At 43.0% G+C, this 21,831-nt stretch overlaps 2 protein-coding genes across 2 annotated transcripts in view; one reads left to right on the top strand and one right to left on the bottom strand.

Annotated features, from left to right (window-relative positions):
- The window catches only part of LOC114026312 (C-type lectin domain family 4 member K-like), a 27,696-nt gene extending 25,005 nt beyond the window's left edge, over positions 1-2,691 (top strand). The window contains exons 6-7 of the mRNA XM_027839978.1: positions 147-265; positions 896-2,691. Coding sequence (XP_027695779.1) covers positions 147-265; positions 896-1,073 — 297 coding nt within the window. The 3' untranslated portion in view covers positions 1,074-2,691. The remainder of the gene's footprint in view (positions 1-146; positions 266-895) is intronic.
- Positions 2,692-12,154: 9,463 nt separating this feature from the next.
- The window catches only part of LOC114026332 (C-type lectin domain family 4 member K-like), a 14,844-nt gene continuing 5,167 nt past the window's right edge, over positions 12,155-21,831 (bottom strand). Inside the window, exons 4-6 of the mRNA XM_027840011.1 lie at positions 19,397-19,548; positions 17,079-17,194; positions 12,155-12,854 (exon numbers count right to left, since the gene is read on the bottom strand). Coding sequence (XP_027695812.1) covers positions 12,671-12,854; positions 17,079-17,194; positions 19,397-19,548 — 452 coding nt within the window. The 3' untranslated portion in view covers positions 12,155-12,670. The remainder of the gene's footprint in view (positions 12,855-17,078; positions 17,195-19,396; positions 19,549-21,831) is intronic.

Genomic DNA, 21,831 nt, shown 5'->3' with positions numbered 1-21,831 from the left:
ACACACACACACACACACACACACACACACACACACACACACACACACAGAATACTCACAAACATACACAATCAACCATTGGGTGCACATACATGCTCAGATATTCATGTATTCCCCCTTAAAAGCCCTCTTGTCTCAATCTCTAGAGCTTTCTGTATAAGAAAGCTAATGGTTTCCGGTACTGGAATGGCCTGAACAGAAGAGAAGATCAGAAGACATTCCACTGGACAGATGGGACCTTGTATGACGAGGCCAAGACCAAAGAGTGAGTCCACCCTGCCCTGTCTCCCCTGGGCCTTCTGTCTGCCAATGGCCCTTTCGAAACTCTGGGAGCTTTCTCCAGGGGAAGCCCAGGCTGAGGGCCAAGTCAGAGGAAATAACTCTACCTGTCCCCTGCTACTATTCTGTATGTCTCTACTCTCTGTGGACATATATATTCTGTCTGCATCCACATATGTGTGAACCTCTCCTGGCCTCAAGAAACACTGAGGTGAAAATAAGGCAGGAACTCTGAGTTTGATGGGCTCCTTCAGGTACTCATAAAGGCCCTGGCAAGGGGTGGGGGGAACATGGGGCCACTTAGGATGTCTCTGGAAGAATTTAGAAGACTAGAGGGAGAATGTCCCTAGAGGTGTCCTGTGCTACTGACTTCCCAGGCCTTGGCTGTGGATTGGGCATTCAGGGCCCTTTTGAGAAGCCATACTGGGATAACACCTGAGGCCAGGCCAATTTGAGGCTGCTAGGTTCCAGGGCTGCACCCAGACACAAAGGAGAAAGTTTTCTATTAAGTTTTGGTGTATAGCTACAAATTTTCTCTCTCTCTCTCTCTCTCTCTCTCTCTCTCTCTCTCTCTCTCTCTCTCTCTCTCTCTCTCTCTCTCCTCTTCTCTCTCTAGGTTTTGGATAACAGGAGAGCCAAACAACAACAATAACAATGAGCATTGTGTCCATTTCTCGAAGAAAGAGCTCAAATCATGGAATGATTTAAACTGTGAGTCTTCCTTAAAGTTCATCTGTAAGTGGAACTGTGAGTCATCTGGGCTGTGCAATGAAATATTTGGGCACAAACACTGAATTGTTCTGATTCCCCATATATGAAACAAGGGAAAATATGGCAAACATCCTTCCATCCACTATCTATAGCAGTTTATGGGCTCCATTTTCATTCCCACTTAAAGTTCTCCCAAAGGAGCCTGAAATGATCAGTAGGGGGGCTTGATCAGCTTGGCCAAGTGATGCCTCCATCTCATCAAGCAGCCTCCTAAAGGACTGGACCTCTTTGAGAGTGAAGGACAACAACCAACCAAACTGGCATGTACTTCCTCCTGACCCTCGTCACTAGCTGCTTTCAAGGCTCCCCTCCAATGCCATCTCCTACAGGAAGTCTGTCCTGGTTCCTTCCACCCACCCAGCTGCTACTGCTTCCACATCCTTTCAGATTGCTTTGTATTTACTTGGCTTTTATTTTGTAGTTATTTTTACGTGTGCATGTTGTTTCTTCTGAGAGAATGCAAGTTCTCTGAAGACAGGGACTGTAATTAGATACCTGACGTCAGCAAGGACCCAGTGTGGACGTTATCTGCAAAAGTCACTCTTAACCAGTAACAAGAATTGCAGGAGGTAGTTTTGGGGCTCCCCTATCTAGAGATTAGGGATGTACGTTAAACTATAGAAAGTGGAAATCCTCTACCCACTGAGCAGGACACAACTTCACACCAGAGGAGGACATTATGTACGAAAGGCCCCAGGGAGATGGAGTTTTCTCAAGGACAAGATTTCATAGCGCTGATGAAGAATCTTCAAATCTCGATCTCCTTGTAGTCTCCTCTGGCTTAGTGGCAGGCAACCAAATACATGGTGCGATGGATAGAGCACTGGTCCTGGAGACAGGAAGACCTGAGTTCAAATCTAGCCTCAGGTTCTTACTAGTTTCTGTAACCCTGGATAAGTTGCCTAATTGCTGTCTACCTCAGTTTCCCCATCTGTAAAATGGGGGTGATAATAATATCTATCTCACAGGGTTATTGTGAAGAATAAATGAGATAACATTTGTAAAGTACTTAGCCCAGTGCCTGGCACATAGTAGGTACTTAATAAACTCTTTCTTCCTCTACACTCCCCCTGCCCCTCCATTGGCAGCTGTGAATTGTGCATTTGTCTGGGTGAATGAACCTAAAATCAAAGAATTTCAGGGTGGAAAGAGATTTTAGAGCTTTTAGTCCAGCCCTCTCATTTACCTCCCTGACCATGTTTTCCCTCTCTGGCCATCTTGCAGTCAAGATGGCACCAAAGACCTGGCCTAGAAAACCCAAACCTTTCAGTTCTAGAACTCTTGTCCTGGGTCCTCACTGTTATGATTGGGATTGCATCACCTGGCCCACTATATCTAGGTCAGCCCCAGACATGGCCCAGGTAACATCTCAGCTGAGTGCTTACCCAACACTCCTCTCTCCACACATTCCAGTTACAGAGTGTAATCAAGACACCTCAAGCTAAAACTCTTGGTACAAAGGGCAGGAAATCCCGGATTCTGAAGACTCTAGAATAGATTAGCCAAGGCTCTACAGAGCTGAAGATGATGCCAGCCCAAGACATAAGCAAGAATACCCCAAAAGATAACCTGTCCAGGGGGCAGCTAGGTGGCGCAGTGGATAGAGCACCGGCCCTGAAGTCAGGAGGACCTGAGTTCATATCCGGCCTCAGACCAAACACTTGACACTTACTAGCTGTGTGACCCTGGGCAAGTCACTTAACCCCAATTGCCTAAAAAAAAAAAAAAAGATAACCTGTCCAAAAGGAGAGGGTCAGATTAAATGATCCCTTCCAGCATTAAACTCTATGAAGTCCAGAAGTGGGCCATTTTACAGGGTAGGGCATTTTTTAACAACTTTGCTTTTTGATGGGTGAATCTAGAGGACTTTGAACAAATTCTAGAAAAGACATTTTGGTTCCCAGAAAGAGCATCCAGGGAGAGAAGAGGGTGGCACAGGAAAGTGGCCCAAGGTCCAGGGAGTCAGTCAGCAGCCTGAGGAGAAGTCCAAGGCCATGGGGAGTGCACCTGAGAAGCAGATGAGGCCTGAGGCCTGCAAGTGGGTTATTATAACCAGGCCACAGGCAGTGATGTCACTTTTTTTCTCCTAAGAGGTATTTGAATACTTAAGTTGGGAGTGGGGTGGGACCCTGAAAGCTTTCAGAGAGTTATCCCTCCTGTCCAAGCTTCTGGTTCAAGGCTAGAACCCAGGCAGTCATGATGAGGCCCCCAAGAGAACATAGTATTGAGAGCAGGAAGCCCAACCAGACCAGATACCATGACAAATTCTTCAGTTCAGGAAGCCTTGAGTAGGAAGGAAGTGGGATGTCTTAGCTATGGGTGATAATGACTGGGAGATACTGCTAAATCTAGGGAATTATCTGAGGCTCAGGAGGTTAAGTGACTCGCCTAAGGTCTGAGACAGGAATTGAACCCCAGGACTTCCCCACTCTCTCCTCTAGGCTGAAATATCTCTAGACAGCTCTAAGCAAATAAAAGATGAAAAACAACATTTGTACAGTGCTGGGGGCCACAGGCAGGAGGGATATGGCAGCTCAGCCCAAAAGAAGTAGGAGCCTTGGCTGGTTAGAAAAGCATCAAAGGCTTAAATGCTGATGAATCACTTTGAAATAACAATGAGAATGTGTTTTTAATGGTGACATTATGGAAAATTCCAGGAAATAAAAAATGAAAAAGCAAACAGAATACTTTTGCTAAAGGGTTTTAGACCTGCAGCAATGGGAGTTTGCTTATTTAGCTAGGATAAACCCAGTTTGACTTCAGAACAGACAGAAAAACAATTCTATAAGCAGCTTTTGAGCCAGAATGGCTTTAAAAGCATTGCCCAGGTCACCTCCTACTCAACATTCAAATGTGAATAGGAATGCCTTGAAGCTAATGGGCCCCTTTTGGACAGATTTGACCTTTTCTTTGCTGATCAAAAGAACAGGCAACTTTTGCCTTCCTACTTGGGGAGAAGAGGAAGGGAATAAGCATTTATTAGGTGCCTCCTATTTGCCAGTCACTGCACTAAGGACTTTACAAATATTATAAATCATTTCTAGATTTAAATCAAGTTCTTTCATCAGTAGACCTTATGATCAAGAATTTGACAGAAGAAATCAATGGAATTGCTCAGAGAACTATATTACTTTACAGTAATCATGGCTGTTATCATAGGGTACACATAGGTCATACTGAAATGACCATGGATCACCCCATGGAAAATATGGGCATTCCTATTGAGGTACCTTACAAAAAAATTGCCAAACCCCTATTAAATTGGCCAAAAGGAAAAGAAAAAAAAAATTAGGCAAAGAGTAAAAGTAGACAAAAGACATTGGGGGCCCATTGCACCTAAAGAGAGGCCTGAAGGTCATCATGCCTTGGGTTGGACCATCACCCCCATGCCAAAGGCTGAGGGAGAAAAGGACAGAATGAGAACAAAGTCTGAGGATGGGATTCTGCAGCTGGGTCCAGTTCAAGGAGCTTCCCCTCTAATGTGTCCAGAGCTGACTTTCTGAAAGTAGCACCATAAAAAGAATCTATAGAAGAGGACCTCTGGGTTTCAGTACCTCAAGCTAAAACTCTTGGTAAAGACAGCAGGAAATCCCTGATTCTGAAGACTCTAGAATAGATTAGCCAAGGCTCTACAGAGCTGAAGATGATACCAGCCCAAGACGTAAGCAAGGGTCCCCAAAAAGACAGAGAAAGAAAGTCATTCTTCACCAAATATTTACCTGTGGGCCAATGGCGGGCTTAGCTGGGTTGAACCTTAGGCTATAGATGCACAGTCCATTCCTGAGTCCATCTTCAGAGATTGGGCACTAGGCTGGCAGAATTTTGAAGGGCCCATAATTGTCCACCCTCCTATGGGGGCCCAATGAAAGAAGGTAAAGAAAATGTAAATTCTTTCTATCTGCAAGGAGGGAAGCTAAGAAAAAAGATATGACTGCTTTCTACAAAATTGTAAAGGGTATGGAAAAGAAGAATGTGGCTTCACTCCCAAAACCCGAACACTCAGTGGAGGGCCCCTCCAAAAAAACAAATCTTGAAAAAAAGCAGCTTTAGGAAACTAAAAAGAATAACAGGGAAGATGATAGAATGTAAGCTCCATGAGGGCAGGGACTGTCTGTGCTTTTTCTTTGTGTCCCCAGAGCTTAGGACAGTGCCTAGTTAATAAATGCTTTTTGATTCATCAATTAGTTATTGACCCTGTTACATTCAGAAATGGTACAGTCCATTTCATCCAGTCATCCACTGGTAGGCCAGGGCCTCCCCACCAAGGAGCCTGGTCACTGGCCTTCTCTTCACCAGAAAGAAACCCAGACATCCAGACCCATCCTACCCCACCCCAGCACCATTCCATGGCAGCGGAAGTGACCCTGGGTTCTCATCCAGTTCTGTGAGAAGCTTTATATGTATGTACATATATATATATATTTTTTTACCATAGCAGCTTATAAGCTGCTAAGCATGCAGAGCAGGAAAGGGATGGGTTGGCATATTTATATCTCCAAGTTGTTGTTCAGTTGTTTTTCAGTTCTGTCTGACTCTTCATGACCCCATTTGGAGTTTTTTTGGCAAATATAACTGGAGTGGTTTGCCATTTCCTTCTTCAGTTAGTTTTATAAATGAGGAAACTGAGGTAAACAGGTTAAGTGACTTGCCCAGGATCAAATAGCTAGTCAGTATCTGAGGCTAGATTTGAACTCAGGTCTTCCTGACTCCAGGCCCAGCGCTCTGTGCACTATGGCACCACCAATGTGGAGGTCCTGGGTCCAAATTAGGAAGACCTAGGTTCAAGTCCTGCTTTTTACTCAAATTATCTGTGTCACCTTAGATGAGTCATTACCTCTGTGTTCCAAACAACTCTCTGAGACCCTAACCTATGGAGGATTGTCCACCATTTGGTTTCCTTCCTTGGTGCACCCTACACTGATGAAATCCTAGATCCAGACCAAAAAAAGAAAAAGAAAAAAATATCACCCATATCACCTCCTTTTAGAGTTGCCACAAGGCTCAAATGGGACCCATTGAATTCTTCTGAACCTCAGTTTCTTCCCCTACAAAATGAAGACATTGAACCAGATGGATTTGAAGACCCCTTCCTACCCTACTCATGATCCTAATGATATTGCCATGAGAGGCTTAGATTAAATAAACACCGAGGTCCCTTCTCCAATAGCTCAAAAATGCTTTGCTTTTTTTAATTGTTTTTAATTAAAAAAAAAGTTTTATTGACATGTTTGTTTTTAATGTTACAAACATTTCTAGGTTGTCCCCACCCCATGAGAGCTCTCTCAAATTAAAACAACTGTGTAAAATGAACCTCACTGGAAAGTGTGTGTAATGTTCCAGACCTGTAGCCAGCTCCCAAATTCTCAATTTTAAGTGTTTGATTTAATTAGCAGGAACCTAGTATCTACCCCTTCTACTCCACAGCCCACTTAAAAAAAAAAAAAGAAACAAAAGACGAACATACTGTGACAAATATGTATTGTCATGCAAAACAATCTGAGTCCATCAGCTATAGTGACAGTGAGGGCTGGATTTGAAATAGGAGGATCTGGGTTTGAATTATGACTCTATTACTTAACTACCTGTGTGACCTTGGGCAAGTCACTTCTGTGGGTCTCAGTTTCCTTCTCTGTAAAATAAAGAGATTGGACGAGACAGCTTCTGAAGTCCCTTGCAGCCCTAAATCAATACTCTTATGATCTCTTAGACATAAAAGGGAGTTTTGGGAGGAGGAATTGGGGTGAACGATTGAATGAAAAAGCATTCATTAAGAGCAGATCATCTTCCTGCATTCAAATGCAGTTACTGTTGCTTCATTTTTATTACAATAATAATTATTATTAATTATATATTATGTACTAACCATACATAATCATATAATTTATACAATGCAGAATCCAAATTTCTTCACACTGGAGTCAAACAATCCTTCCATATAAACAGGAGGGAGAAAGGAGGTTTGGGTACCCAGCTGGGGAGGGGGAGAATGGTGAAGTCAAAGAAAGAACAAAATGAGTGTATCCAGGGAAAGAAGGAGAGGATAGCTAAAGAGCAAAATCATTTTGTCTCACATTTTATAGAGGAGGAAACTGAGGCCCAGGGGTAGCAACTTGCCCAATGTCACACAGCAAGTTTGTGGCTTAGAGTTTAGAATCGAGGTCTCATGACTCCAGATCTGTCCACTGTGCCACACTGTCTCTCTCATTTGACACTTAATAGTGTATTGCCTCACTTGTTTTTTCCCCTGTTTTGTGGGTTTGTACATAGTCACTCAAATTATAAGTTCTGTCAAGGTAGGACCATGTTCTTCCTTCCCCCATTAACACAATGTCTTATTTAGTAGCCACTCAATAAATGTTTGTTGATTGACTACCTTGTTACCTGTGTGGAAGCAGCTTCCCTCTGTGATGTCCTTACTGTTTTCTTCTGCATTTTCTGGATCGTCTACATCAAAAATTAAGTCAAGTCAACAAGCATTTATTAAGTGCCTGGCTAATTGTGCTAAACCCTGGAGAGACAAAGGCAAGAACAAACAAACAGAACAGTCCCTGCCCTCAAGGAGCTCACAGTCTAAGGGAGGCATAATACAAATAACCGAATACAAACTAGATACAGACTGGGTAAATTGGAGACAATCCCAGAGGGGAAGCCACCAACATTAAGAAATCCAAGGAAGTGCTGGAGTTGTCTTGAGTACCAACCTAAAGGGTAGCTGTCCATGGTCATGATCCGATCCTGCTTTACAAACTAGATTAGACTTTTAGCTGACTCATGCTTCTTGACGGGTCTGCTTTCTCAAGTACAAATGTGGTAAAAGAAGCTGGCTATGTGCATGGCCCCAGAGTGACTTCTAAGGGCCAGCCTGCTAACACATCTGCCAGCTCTTCTGCAAATGGGCTTTGGGCATAACTGTTCCCATAATGAAAATGAGGAAGGACCAAATGCAGGAGATGGGGATGGGGAGAGAGGGGAGCCGGGAATTGAATCTGTACCGGTAGTGATTGCCTTAGCTTCTCTTTGTTTAGTGTTGTTACCACTATAATAAATTTTACATATAAATGTACACACACACATACATGCATATAAAAAAACATACTGGGCAGGTAGGTGGTGCACTGGGCTTGGAATCAGGAAGATTCATCTTCATGAGTTCAAATCCAGCCTCAGACATTTGCTATCTATGCGACCCTGGACAAGTCACTTCACCCCATTTGCCTCAGCTCCTCCTCTGAAAAATGAGCTAGAGAAGGAAATGACAAACCACTCCAGTATCTCTGCCAAGAAAACTCCAAATGAGGTCACGAAGAGTTGGACATGACTGAAAAATGACTGAACATTCCATTCATTCACATGTCATATAATACATACATATATGTGTGTATATATTTATACACACATATATGTTAGTTATATATGTATGTATATGCATACACTGAATGTATGTAAGTTCTTCAGGACTGAACTGAGAAAGAAAATAAGATTGAGGAATCACAAGCTGAAAGAATTATGAGTGATTTGGGGGAGCTAATATAAACCCCAATATTTGAAACATGGAACCTGGGGCACTAGGGAAATATTGGGATCCACACAAGCTTAAGTGGTAGCAAGTCAGTAGCTAAAGACTGGGACCTCAGGGTGCTTTGGGTGTGTTCAGTGGGAAGTAAGTTCTCTAGTGGATATCAACCATGGAAGTCCCATGGGAGATAGTGTTGTTATATGTGCACCCAGTGTTATATAAGGGCATTAACCAAGGGGAAAAAGGAACATTTAAGAACATGTATCAAATTTTGCTTCTAATGGTTCCCTCCTCAAGTGCCTCACTGGGTAGTGGAGGCAATCTGATTGGTTTTTTAAGGCTACACTTGCAGAGCCTGAGCTGAGGTGTTGGGGTGCCAATTAAAATATCTACTTGAATATAGGTTCATGGCAATTAGTCTCAATCAATTAACCCTTTTGATCTTCCTTCCCTCATGACTCATTCTTTTATAGCAAACACTCAGAATGTAATATAAATCAATTTATATTTACCTGGAGACAAATTACCTTATATAACAGATAACAAATAAACAAATTCCAAATAGATTGGCAAAGTCTGAAGGGTATCAATGCCAGCTGGCTGACCAATATTGAGGAGAGAGTGAGGGAGAGAGAGTTGGAGAGGGGATAATTTCACCATATCCCACAGCATGGTAACATGGTAACTAGGGACATCCAGGCCAACAACAAATTCTGTATAGGCAGGTCACTCCTGAACTTGGTCAATGAGCCAGACCAGGCTCCAACTGTTCATGATTCTATTCAGTGTTGAATAGCCACATCCTTCCTTGCCATCAATTCACTACTGCTGTGTAGCTACCCTCCCCTTGTATATTCTCTGGGGAAAGCAAAAGTTTCCAGCTTTCCTTGTCATCAGAGGCTTCTGCTTCCCATGATCCTTCAGGCCTTCCTTCTGGATTGGAAAAAAAGTTAATTTTCCATCAGACCCTTTCCTGATAATAGTCTCTACAAGGATCAGAAAAGTCATGGTTGGTGTACCTAATGATTTCCAGGTGAATGGATTTTTGAGGTCAAATTGATTTTTAAAACCAACTACTCAAGTGTAGAGGGGCTAAATTCAATTCAATAGTTATAAAGTGCCAACCATATTCTAGGCACTGTACTAGATTAGGGGATGCAGAGACAGAATAATTCAATAGTCCTTAAAGAACTTATATTCTACTGGGGAAGAAGATGAGAATGCAACAAGGAAATAGATAACTCTATGCAGGATAATTATAATAAAAAAAAACTTACCCCACAACCATCTTCTTACTAGTCACCTTACCACTCCCCTCCTCCCATCTACTTTCCAATTCTGGAACCATAATCATATCAATATCACCATCGCTACTGGAAAGGGTATGTCAATTTACTTTCCTATGACTCCACTTCCCATTCCTGTAATTTGCCAAGCCAAAATACCCTTCCCTGGCCTCTACTCCCTATATATATTCTTCCCCAAGTAGAAGGTAAGCACCTTGAGGACAGGGGCTATCTCACTTCTGTATTTACATCCCTAGCACTTTACATAGTGCTTAATAAATGAGTTTTCATTCATTCATTCATTCATTCATTCATTCATAGTTTGAAGGGAGAAACCAACACAGGGAATCAGGAAAGCTGCAAACTTCACCAGGAAAAGATTACTCAAACCACAATTCATTACCATAATCATTAAGGACCTACTATGTGCTCAGTGTTAGGGAAACAATTACAGAAACTAAAAGAGTTCTTGCCTTCAAGGAATTTACATTCTACTTAGATTTTCCTCATGCCAATTGAATCCTGGATTTTCTGATGTCTATAGGACCCACATATAGGACGTTCCTTTCCATCTCTCTAATTCTAGGAAAGATCCACAGAAAATCAGTGTGTATCTCTCCTTTGCACTTAGTTATAATTTTGTGCTTAACACAGTGTTTATAGTAGGTGCCTAATAAATTATTATTGAAGTGAATTGAATTGAACCCCCTACAAAGTTCCTTGAAGGCAGGGATTGTTTCTTATTTAATCTTTGAATCTTCCCTATCACAGTGCTCCGCTTAATCAATGCTTCTTGAATCAAAGTGAAATGAATTTGAAGAATCAAGAGGCTGGGGTGACTAAGTGATGCAGTGGATAGAGCTCCAGCCTTGGAGTCAGGAAGACCTGAGTTCCAATCCGGCCTCAGGCACTTGACAGTTTCTAGCTGTGTGACCCTGGGCAAGTCACTTAACCCTGATTGCCTCACCAAAAAGCAAAAAGTAAATAAAAAATAAAGAATCAAGAGGCTGAAAGGAACCTCAGAAGGGAAAAAATAAAGTCATGAAATGAGAATCTCAGAGTTAGAAAGGACCTAGTCCAACTTGTGCCTAAATAAGAATCCCCAAAAGTCAGATTCCAAAAATCATCCACAGAAATACTGTATGCGGGAAGGTATGGTTTGAAAATAATTCATATAAAAATGATCTGTGGGTCTTAGTGGACTACTGCAAGATCCAATGAGTCAACAGTGTGATATGATAAGCATATAAATTTTTAAAGGCTATTGGGATAGGAGATCTTCAGAGGGATAAAAAGATATATAGAGTGTCTCAAGAGGAGGCATGCTGTAGTAGATAAAATGATCGCTAGATTTGGAGTTAGAAAGCCCCACTTCAACTGGTACCCCAGATTTTTTACTAGCCACATGACCCTGGAAAAAAAAAATCACTGAACCTCTCTGAGTTTCAATTCCCTCACATAAACTGAGCATCTTCAGCTACCTCACAGGGTCCTTTTCTCACGGGTGTTTTCTCAGAGGGTTTTCAAAGACAGTGTTAGATTTAACTAACCAGTTCAACTCTGAGAATTATTTGGCATTCCCCCTAATTCAAGTCCTTGAATTGAAGAATTGAGTTGAATTGAATTTCCTATGAATCTTGTCCTGGAAAGACAATACCCTGGATATTAGACTTGTCCATCTAATCATGAAGAAGATACACTCCCAGAATTAGTTGTAAAATTTTAGAACTGGATGAGACTCAGAGGATGTCTAGGACAATGTACACTAGGGCTAGAATCTCTACCACAAAAACCATCCCTGACAAGTGGCCCTCTAGTCTTGGCTTAAAGTTCTCCAGTGAGAGACTGACCACTCCCTCCCCAGGCAACCCAATCCACTGTTGGTCAGTTCTCATTGTCTGGAAAAGTTCTCTATCCTGAAGTCTAAATCTGCCATGAAGCTTTCTTGAAAAGCTCTCCTCTCCCACAAGCATGCTACATTTAGAACCTCACACAACTTTGTTTTGTCCCCACTATAATGCATTTACCAAGTAAGATTGTGCATTCTGCTTACCAGTGTTCGCTGCCTCCAATGCTTACTAGCTATGTGACCCTGGGCAACACAGCTCTATTTGCCTCAGTTTCCTCATCTGTAAAATGGGGATAACAATAGCACCTCCCTCCCCTGGTTGCTATGAGTATAAAATGAGATAATAATTGTAAAGCGCTTAGCACAGTGCCTTGCATATAGTAAGTGCTATTAAGTTATTTTTACTACTACTACTACTACTATTATGATTACTATTACAATTATTATTATTATTATCTCCCTATTAGATTGTAAGCTCCATGAAGGTAAGTCCTGCTTCAAATGTTTATGTCCCCCTGAACATTATCTAAAATTATTCTTTGTCTTGTGTTTCCCCCTAGAGTTTCAAAGTAAAATAGAAATAAAGATAATTCCCCAGTTTCTGCCTTTCCACACAAATATACACCCACTCCCACCCTGTTCCCTGCAAGGTTCTGAAAGACTCAGCAGAAATCAAGAGTTCATCTCTTAATCTCCTCAAGGCCAAGTTCCAATCAGGGGCCTTTTCAGAGCTTCTAAAGCACCCCCTATATTACAGTTGTGCCTCGGGGAGGAATATAGACTGCCAAAGAAATGTGAATAAATCAGATGGTAAGTGTCCTCGGGAAGTGACAATGTAAAAGCCCTATGCCAAGTCAGAAGGGACCATGAACCTGGCCTTCTGGCTGCAGTGTCTTGGTTTCTTCAGAGGCTAGGAGAGAAGGTGTGGCCCATTTTTTTCTCCTCTTCTGAGGACGGACCACTGGCCTCCTAGTCAAGTTCTGTTGTTCCGCCTACATCCGGATCCTCCTCAAACCTCTCCAGAGCTCTTTTACAGAGACCTCGGAGATGGCTTTGACAGTCACTTTCCTTCCATGAGCTCAGGCCCTTGACCTGCATCTCCACACACTTGCCTCTCATCTTCCAGGGTTGTGGCTGACCTTTTATCCAGAACCTGGAGAAAAAAAAAATAAAATTTTAAAATGGACAAAGTCATTCTGGTGACCTGAGCTGTAAAGAGTCCTTTGATCCCTCAATACAGCCCAGAAGTGTTTTTTTTTTTCAAAGCTACACCTGCAGGAGCAAGCTCTGGCAGGTTTGACAAAGCCTACACCAGGAGTGGGGAGTCTAGGCCTTGAGGCCTCAAGACCACGGGTTCCCCACTCCTGGTCTAGACTGTATCTGCAGTGCAAGGATCCACCATGGTGGAATGCCAACTAGACTGGAGTCAGAGAAGTCACCTACTAGCTGTGTTCACGTTACTCAACCTTTCCCTGAACCGCCATTTCTTTATCTATAAGATGAAAAGCTTGAAGTAGGCAGCCCGCAAGTCCCTTTAAAGCTCTAAATCTAAGGTCACTGGGAAGCTGGCTACTTAGACAAGAAATGAAGAAAAGGGCAGCCAGATGGAGCAGTGGATAGAGCTCCGGCCTTGGAGTCAGGAGGACCTGAGTTCAAATACGGCCTCAGACTAGCTGTGTGGCTCTGGGCAAGTCACTTAACCCCAACTGCCTCACCGAAAATAAATAAGTGAAAAAACAAAGAGATGAAGAAAAATCTGAAAATGATCTCAGATTCCATGGAGGCCTTTCTGTGTCTCTGGGTGTAACCCCTGAATGGTGGAAAGAGAGGCAGTCAATACTGAGAACCACCTAGCTTTTAGACCATCCGCAAACATTCTTTAAACTACTGAGACTCTAAATAGGGGGTTCTTGTCACAAGAGGTGGTTGGATGAATTAAACTATGACATTTTTACTATGAATAAAGTCAGAAGGCCTAAGGAAATAGCAGCTAAATGGAATGGAGACTGGAAGGCTAAAGTCAATCCAAAACAACAAACTTTCATTAAGCGCCTACAAGGCCATTAGGTGGTGCTATAGGGCATTGAGTGCTGGGCCCGAAGTCAGGAAGACTCATCTTCACAAGTTCAAATCTGGCCTCAGACACTTATATCTGTGTAATCCTGGGTAAGTCACTCAACCCTGTTTGCCTCAGTTTCCTCATCAGAGTTAGAGAAAGAAATGGCAAATTAGTCTAGTATCTGTACTAAGAAAACCCAAATGGGGTCACAAAGAGTCAGAGACGACTGAAAATGACTGAACAACAGGTACAGGGCAGAGTGAAAGAATGGCGTGGTAAATATTGAGTTGACCTCAGAGTCAGGAAAACTTGTCCCATCTCTGACACACGCTGCATGCGAGGGAAACATTTATATAGCACCTACTGTATGCCAGGTAGTGTGCTAAGCACTTTACAACTGTCATCCCATTTGATCTTCACAACTTCCCTGGGAGATTGGTGCTACATTTATCCCCATTTTAGAGTTGAGGAAACTGAGGTTGACAAAGGTTAAGGGACTTGCCTGGGGTCACACTGCTAGTGAGTACCTGAAGCCAGATTTGAACTCAGGCCTTCCCAACTCCAGGTCCAGCACTCTATCCACTGTACCACCAGCTGTCTCTAGAGTACTGAGAAGTTAGAGGTGGGCCTTGAACCCAGATCCTCAACTCTAGCTGCTAAGCCACTGCTATCTATTTATAAATATAAATATGTAAAATACTATAGCTAATATTCGCTTATCTGCAGACATGTTGTTTCCCCCAGCAGGATGTAGATTTCTCGAGGGCAGGTATTCTTTTACTTTGTCTTTGTTGTCTGGTGCCTGGAACATAGTAGGAGCTTAATAAATGCTGATTGAATTGAACTGAATTAAATTGATGCTTCAGGAAGCCTGGATGTCTCATTTCCTTTGTCCTTTTCAGCCCCAATCCTCTGCTCTTCCCTCTTGGCCCAGCAGAGGGGCTGATGGGGACACTACTGTTCAGACGGCAGGTCTCAGACATCCTGATACAGCAAACGTGCCTTGCAGACCAGATGGCTGATTGGGGGCCAGCAGGGCAGACAAGGCATGGTGGTCAGAGACTTTTGGCCACAGGATGCCCAAGTATTAAAGAAATAAAGGAGGCTGGCCAAGGCAGCGATGGAGGACCCAGGAGGGAAGGCTGGCAAGAGGGAAGCTTGTTACCATGGCAACGTACCCTGCCTGAGCCATGCATTTTCTGTTCCAGAATGAACAGGGGCTCCTCTGCTGATGCAGATAATCAGATTTTGTAAATGCTTTCAACTGAGGCATAAAGGAAGCATGTCTGCTCACAGCGTGCACCAGCACTGAATGGTTAGGGTAGGCGGTGAAGCTGGTGCATTGTGTCACCAATTCAATCATTTAAAGGTTATTGAGTTGGGAAACTTAAAAAAAAAAAAAACTAGGAACCAGCCCCAAATCAAAATTCTACTTAGAGCCAAAATGGAATTATTTAATCACAGAACTGAATAAGAGAAAAATGAATGAAAAATTTCATGAAATGAAGCTGGGTGACATCAAATAGATTTGAAATGATGGAAGGGAAGGGGAGGTAATGGAAGAGACTGGGCATATCTCAAGGCCAAACACTTAACTGGTCAGAGCAACAGCTGCGGAATTTGGCCTTCCATCTCCCCTCTGCCTTCCGTCCCCAGCGTGTTGTTCTCCATAGCTTACCCATGGTCTTCTATCTTTCATCTGCTCAGCCCATCTAGGTACCTATGTACCTGGACCTGGACCTGGAGTCAGGATGACCTGAGTTCAAATCCAGCCTCAGACTGACTGACTTACTAGCTGGGAGACCCTGGGAAAGTCACTTTAGCTCTGTCTACCTCAGTTTCCTCAACTGGAAAATGAGGATAGTAATGACTTTCCAGGGTCATTGTGAGGATCAAATGAGATAATATTTGCAAAGTGCTTAGCATAGTGCCTGGCACACAAAAGGTATTTAATAAATGCTTACTCTCTTTCCCACAGAATTTCAGAGCCAGAGGGGTCCACAGTAGCCATCAATCTGACCTGTGCCTGCAAAAATTTCTTCTCTATACCACACCCAATAACTTGTCATTCAGCTCTTGCTTAGAGCTCTCCAATATAGAGGGAGCCACTGTCTCCCAACGCAGCCCATTTCAATGATTAAGAAATTTTTTCTGACATCAACCTAAAATTTGCTTTCTCTTTGTTTTACTCTCTGAGGCCAGACAGAAAAAACTGAATCCACACAAGTCTTTCAAATACTTGAAGTCAGCTATCCCTTTCTCATGCTCAGACCCACACGTGGCTTCTTCTCCTGGACCCAAATATGATAGGAGAAGTCAGTCAAGGAGGGATGGGAAACTCTCAAAAGTCAAGTTCTGAAGCCACCAAGTGAAATAGTTCTCATGAAGAGGGGAAGATGAATGTGGTCTGAAGAAACAAATGTGGATGTTCATGGAACTCCCCGAGCAACTTCGATTTTTTTAAAAAACAGAATATGGGTGGGTAAAAGAGAGTCAATACAAAGGTAGGGCATGATCTATTAAGGAGAGTGGCAGGAATGCTGAAGCTCAGAATAAAGGCAAGCAGTTACAGAAAGTTCAGACAATCAAAGAGGGTTTTAGCTATGTTGGGGAGGAGAGGGGAACTGTGTGGGGTGGATGAACCACTGGCAGCTGAGGCAAGAAGACAGATCTGCTGGATTTAGATTTTCCTTCTGTTTTTCTTAACTAAGGAGAGTGATCTGAAAAGATGGAATGAAATTGGCTGATCAGAGGTTGACCCCCAAAATAATTAAGTGCCTACCTGCCCCTGATAGGTTCAGGTCCCCCATTATCAGGCACTGGGGGGATGGAACTAGAATTAATAGAATTGCTCTTTGCCCTCAAGGGGGTTACATTCTCCATAGAAAAATAGGCAAATGTTGTTCTTACTTTTTAAAATGTTATACTTACTTCATTTGGCAGCCTGGTAAAGGCTAGATTGGGGGGAACTGGGGTCAGGAAGACCTATGAGGACCAGGTGAGAGAGGTGAGGAGAACCCCTGCTAGGGTTGTGGCTTCATGAATGGAGAGAAGAGAAGGCAACGGGCGCATGGCCTTTGTGGCAATGCCAGAAATTTGTGGGAGGCGAACAAATAGCTACAACCTTGAGGGACAGCTGGGGAAGACGTAAGAGAGTGAATGCATGATTCAGGGGCTGCAGGGACAATGAGTCTGAGAGCAGAACGTTGCCTAGGAAGTCTCATCTTGCTTCAAGCATGGCCGCAGGGAAACTTTCAAGATCTCTCCAAGTTTGTGTAGACAAGGATGTTCCCAGAAGAATGGCAGCTATGGACTCACCTGCTGTTGGTCTCCTTGTAGGGAGTTCCATCGACCCAGTGCCAGCTGCTCTCAGTACCCAGGCTGGTCAGGCCAATCCAGTAGGAAATGCCCTTGGCTCTCCTAATAAGGAACTCCTAGAACACAATAATCACAGAGGAGGTGAAGGCAGACATCATGGATGGGGGTTGATGCTGGGGACAGGGCAAAGGGCATATGGAGTCACCTAAGGGGTGTGCAATGGTCTCCAACATAGGGTGCATACACCCGCTGCTCAGGGTGCTTAGAGCCACAATTGGCCTCTTCTACTCTCCTTGAGTGAATGAATGAGCAAATGAATGAATAAATGAAAAGAATGGAATCCATTCATTCATTCATGGTCCTTTTTTTTTTTTTTTTGGCTAGGCAATGGGGTTAAGTGACCTGCCCAGGGTCACACGGCTAGTGAATGTCAAATGTCTGAAACCGGATTCGAACTCAGGTCCTCCTGACTCCAGGGCCAGTGCTCTATCCACTGCACCACCTAGCTGTCCCCATTCATGGTTCTTAAACACTCTGTGCTCTAGTTCCACTGCCAGCATCTGCTGAATCCTGTGCTTTATTCCTGAATAAAGTACATAAAATTTGCTTAAAATATCATTTATTTCTCCTTTATTACATCCCTTAAAAACTTTTCTTTAGTCTATGCCTCATAATATACATAATATATAAGCAATAATAATATAATGGGAAAGGGAAAAGCATTCATTAAGTGCCTACCATGTTCTAGGCACTATACTAAGAGCTTGACAAACATTATTTCATTTGATTTTCACAACCACCTTAGGAGATAAGTGTTATTTTAAACCCAATTTTATAGCTGAAGAAACTAAGGTAGACAGGGGTTAAGTGACTTGCCCAGGGTATCAGATACTGTATTTTAACCCAGGTCTTCCTTACTCCAGGCCCAGCACTCTAACCACTATACTCCTTAATTACTTCAGCCTACTAGCTGCATATTTTAATGGTATCTGGAATTTATTTGTAAATAAATGTGTATTTATTAAGCGTACATGATCAATAATGTCTTACTGATAGGAGTGCGAGACCAAAAAAACTTTGGAGACCCCTACTCAATGGAGCCAGAGCAAGTGTGGAATATGGACCATATTAGACACTCCTAGACTTCCTTTAGGATGAGGGGCTTCCTGGTGCTCTCTCTGGTCTCATCACATCTTTATCAAGGGAGGGGCAGCTAGGTGGCACAGTGTATAGAGCACCAGCCCTGGATTCGAGAGGACCTGAGTTCAAATTAGGCCTCAGACCCATAATACTTCCTAGTTGCGTGACCCTGGGCAAGTCACTTAACCCCATTGCCTAACCAAAAAAAAAGCTTTATCACAGGGGGAGCCCTTTCAAAATAATTTTGAGCCCTTCCCTCCAACAAATGCCAGAACCGCAACATCTCAGGGTTTGGTGACCATCCCGTCCAATGCATACGCTAGCAAGAATCCTCTCTGACTTCACTGATGAATGGTCATCCAGTCTTGACGTCAAGGTCTCCAGTGAGGAAGACCGCACCGGCAACAATACAACTAGCATGTATATAGTGTGTTAACATTTGAAAAGTGCTTTACGCGTGTTGTCTCACTTGGTCACTCACCATGGACGGCTCTCTTCACTCTGGGGCAGCTCCAGTTGTTGGGAGGTTATCCTGAACATCAAGCTTAGACGGCCTCTCTGTACCTCCCACCCATTGGTTCTAGTTCTGCCTTCTGGGGCTGAGCAGAACATGGCTGATCCCTCTTCCACAAGTAGCCCTTCGAATATCTGAAGATAGCTATCATACCAGTCAATAGGTCAATGAACAAGCATTTATTAAGCCCTTGCTATGTGCTAGGCATATGCTAGGCACTGGGGATGCAAAGAGAAATAACTCTTTGAGGAGTTTATATCCCATTGGGGGAAGAAACAAGTATTCTTATAAGTATAAAGGCAATCAATCCAAGATAATTGTGAGGGAGGCATGAACAGAGGAAGAACAGGAATGGCTTCAAGAACAAGGAGGCTCTTGAGCTGAGTTTTGAAGGAAATCAAGGGTTTTAAGAAGCAGAGATGAGAGAATGCATTCTAGGCCTGGGAGTCAGCTTAGGCAATCCCCTACGATGTCCTCTCTCCTCTAGACTAAACATGTCCAGTTCTTCCAACCAATCCTCCTACGGCTCAAGGATCTTCACCACCTGAGTTGCCTGTTCTAGAATGAGGCAAACCCTGCCCTGAAAGGGGAGCATCTTTAAGAATGGTGATTCCTTACCCCACTCTCCCAAGCCTTGCTGTGAATCAGGGTTAGAAGGACTGACCTGTTCTTCCTCTGAGGCCACGGATGTCAGATGAGACCCTTGTGATACACAGAACTTTTCAGCCTCATACCAGGATGTACGCTTTTGGGAAAAATAGTAAAGGTTTCCATTGTAGAACTTCCAGCCCTTGGAGAGCAGTATTAGGACAGTCCCTGTAGAGAAGAAAGAGCAGAAAAATCAAGGATCGAAGGGAAAATGGCCACCAATGGTGGAAAAGGGTGCTAGCCTTGCCTTTTCTGGCCCTACATGTCCTCAGGAATATAAATGTTGCACTATCTATTGGATGAGACTTCATTACAGTAGGCAATAAGTTAGATCTCTAGGAGGGAAGTAATAGGGAAAAGTAGCTTAGCATAATGTCTGGCACATAATAAGCATTTAATAAATGCTTGTTGAAAGGGGAAGGCTCAGCTAGAGCCACAAACTCTTGGGCTCAGTGGTCCCTGCAGAAAGAACTATGTGTTTCTCTAGAAAGGAGGTCAAGTTTTTGGCAGTAAGGGTGCCATGTCCTAGACTTTTTCCCTAATGATAAGGCAGGGTAGTGTGGTGGTGAGAGCAACCGATTTAACATCGGGAGGGGCATGGATTCAAATTAGAGCCTAACAGTAGCTCTAAATTCTTCCCCTCCCCCACCANNNTTCCCTAATGATAAGGCAGGGTAGTGTGGTGGTGAGAGCAACCGATTTAACATCGGGAGGGACATGGATTCAAATTAGAGCCTAACAGTAGCTCTAAATTCTTCCCCTCCCCCCCCAAAATTATAAGCTCTGTAATGTTAGTGCTTTCCCTTTGTTGATTATCTCCCATTTATCCTGTCAGTTATCTTATTTGTGCATAGTTGTCTGCATGTTGTCTCCACTGGATTTTGAATTGCCTTCCTTTGTACGCTCAGCACTTAGCACAGTGCTTGGCACATAGTAGGACTGAACAAGTGTAATCTCTCTTCCCTATGACAGCCTTTCTTATATTGAATGATCTCTATCACATCAATCAACCAACAATTTATTAAGTGCCTACTATGTGTGTCACATGTGAAATTAAGGTAAACTGAGAGACAAGGTTCTGAGTATGATCAATTTATTAGTTAGGCTAGTGATAACCAATAAATTGGGTCAATGGCCTCTCTCAATAACTAACAACTCTGAGTGAAGGATGACAGGATCTTTTATGACAATTAGTAAGATGACAGAGCAAAATCTCAAGTGATATAAGTTTGTCTTCTTCTGATTGACCTGACATTACATCATGACAATCTCAATTGGTAGGTATTTTAATGAGGAGGTGGATTAAGTATCACCTCAACTACTCCCCATTACTTCCCTGCTGAGAAATGGGAATAATCCTCAGGTGATAGGATTGGTCTGCAGACATGGGTACAGTCTGCAAAGGCTTTGATTGAATCGATTTGAATTTGAGTTAAGTCAGTGGTGGATGGCACAGTGGATAACGCATGAACTTGCAATCAGAAACACTCATCTTCCTGAGTTCAAATCCAGCCTCAGACACTTACTAGCTGTGTGACCCTGGGCAAGTCACCTTACCCTGTTTGCCTCAGTTTCCTCCTCTATAAAATGAGCTGTAGAAGAAAATGGCAAACCACTCCATTGTCTTTACCAAGAACACCCCAAATGGGGTCACAGAGAGTCAGACACGACTGCCACGCTGAATAAAAGACAAAAGCTTGGCTTTTAGGCAAGTTTTTTCTGGAATGCAGGTGAAGGGTGGCCTTACAAAGGTAAAGAGTTCGGACTTACACAGAGTGGGAGAACATTAACCCTATGCCAGCTTGATTAAGTCTTAAAAAAGGAATTAAAGTCAATTTTACATATGCCAATCACCATGCCAGGCATGACAGATACAGAGTGGGCATGTCTCTTAACCTTTTTCAGTCTAAGTTGACTAATTTATAAAACAGGGATAATGATACAGAGTGTCTCAGTGGAAAGGTTCTGGATTTGGAATCAGAGTCAAGTCAAGCTAACAAGCACTCATTAAGTGCCTATTACGTGTGATTAGGATTCAAAGGGAGGTATGAACAACTTCCATTCTCAAAGAGCTTGTGGTCTAATGGAGGAGACAACAAACAAAGAGCTAAGACATAAACAGCATAAATGAAGGTAGTCTTAAAGCAAAGGAGACTGAGCAAGGCTTCCTACAGAAAGTGAAATTCAAGCTGAGACTCAGTGGAAGTCAGGAATCATAGGTGAGGTGGACAAGCATCCTAGACATGGGACGCAGCCAGTGAAAATGCCTGGGGACTGGAAATGGAATATCTTGGGTGAGGAACTCCAAGGAGGCCACTCTCACTAGACTGAAGAGTATTCAGGGAAGGAAGAAAGGTATAAGACTGGAAATATAGGAAAGGATAGGTTTGTGAAAGACTTTAAAAACCAAACAGAAAATTATATATTTGATCCTAGCTGTAATAAAGAACT

The sequence above is a fragment of the Vombatus ursinus genome, unplaced genomic scaffold, assembly GCF_900497805.2.
Source record: "Vombatus ursinus unplaced genomic scaffold, bare-nosed wombat genome assembly UNPS02014837.1, whole genome shotgun sequence".
Lineage (NCBI taxonomy): Eukaryota > Metazoa > Chordata > Mammalia > Diprotodontia > Vombatidae > Vombatus > Vombatus ursinus.
This window is presented reverse-complemented; position numbering and strand designations above follow the sequence as displayed.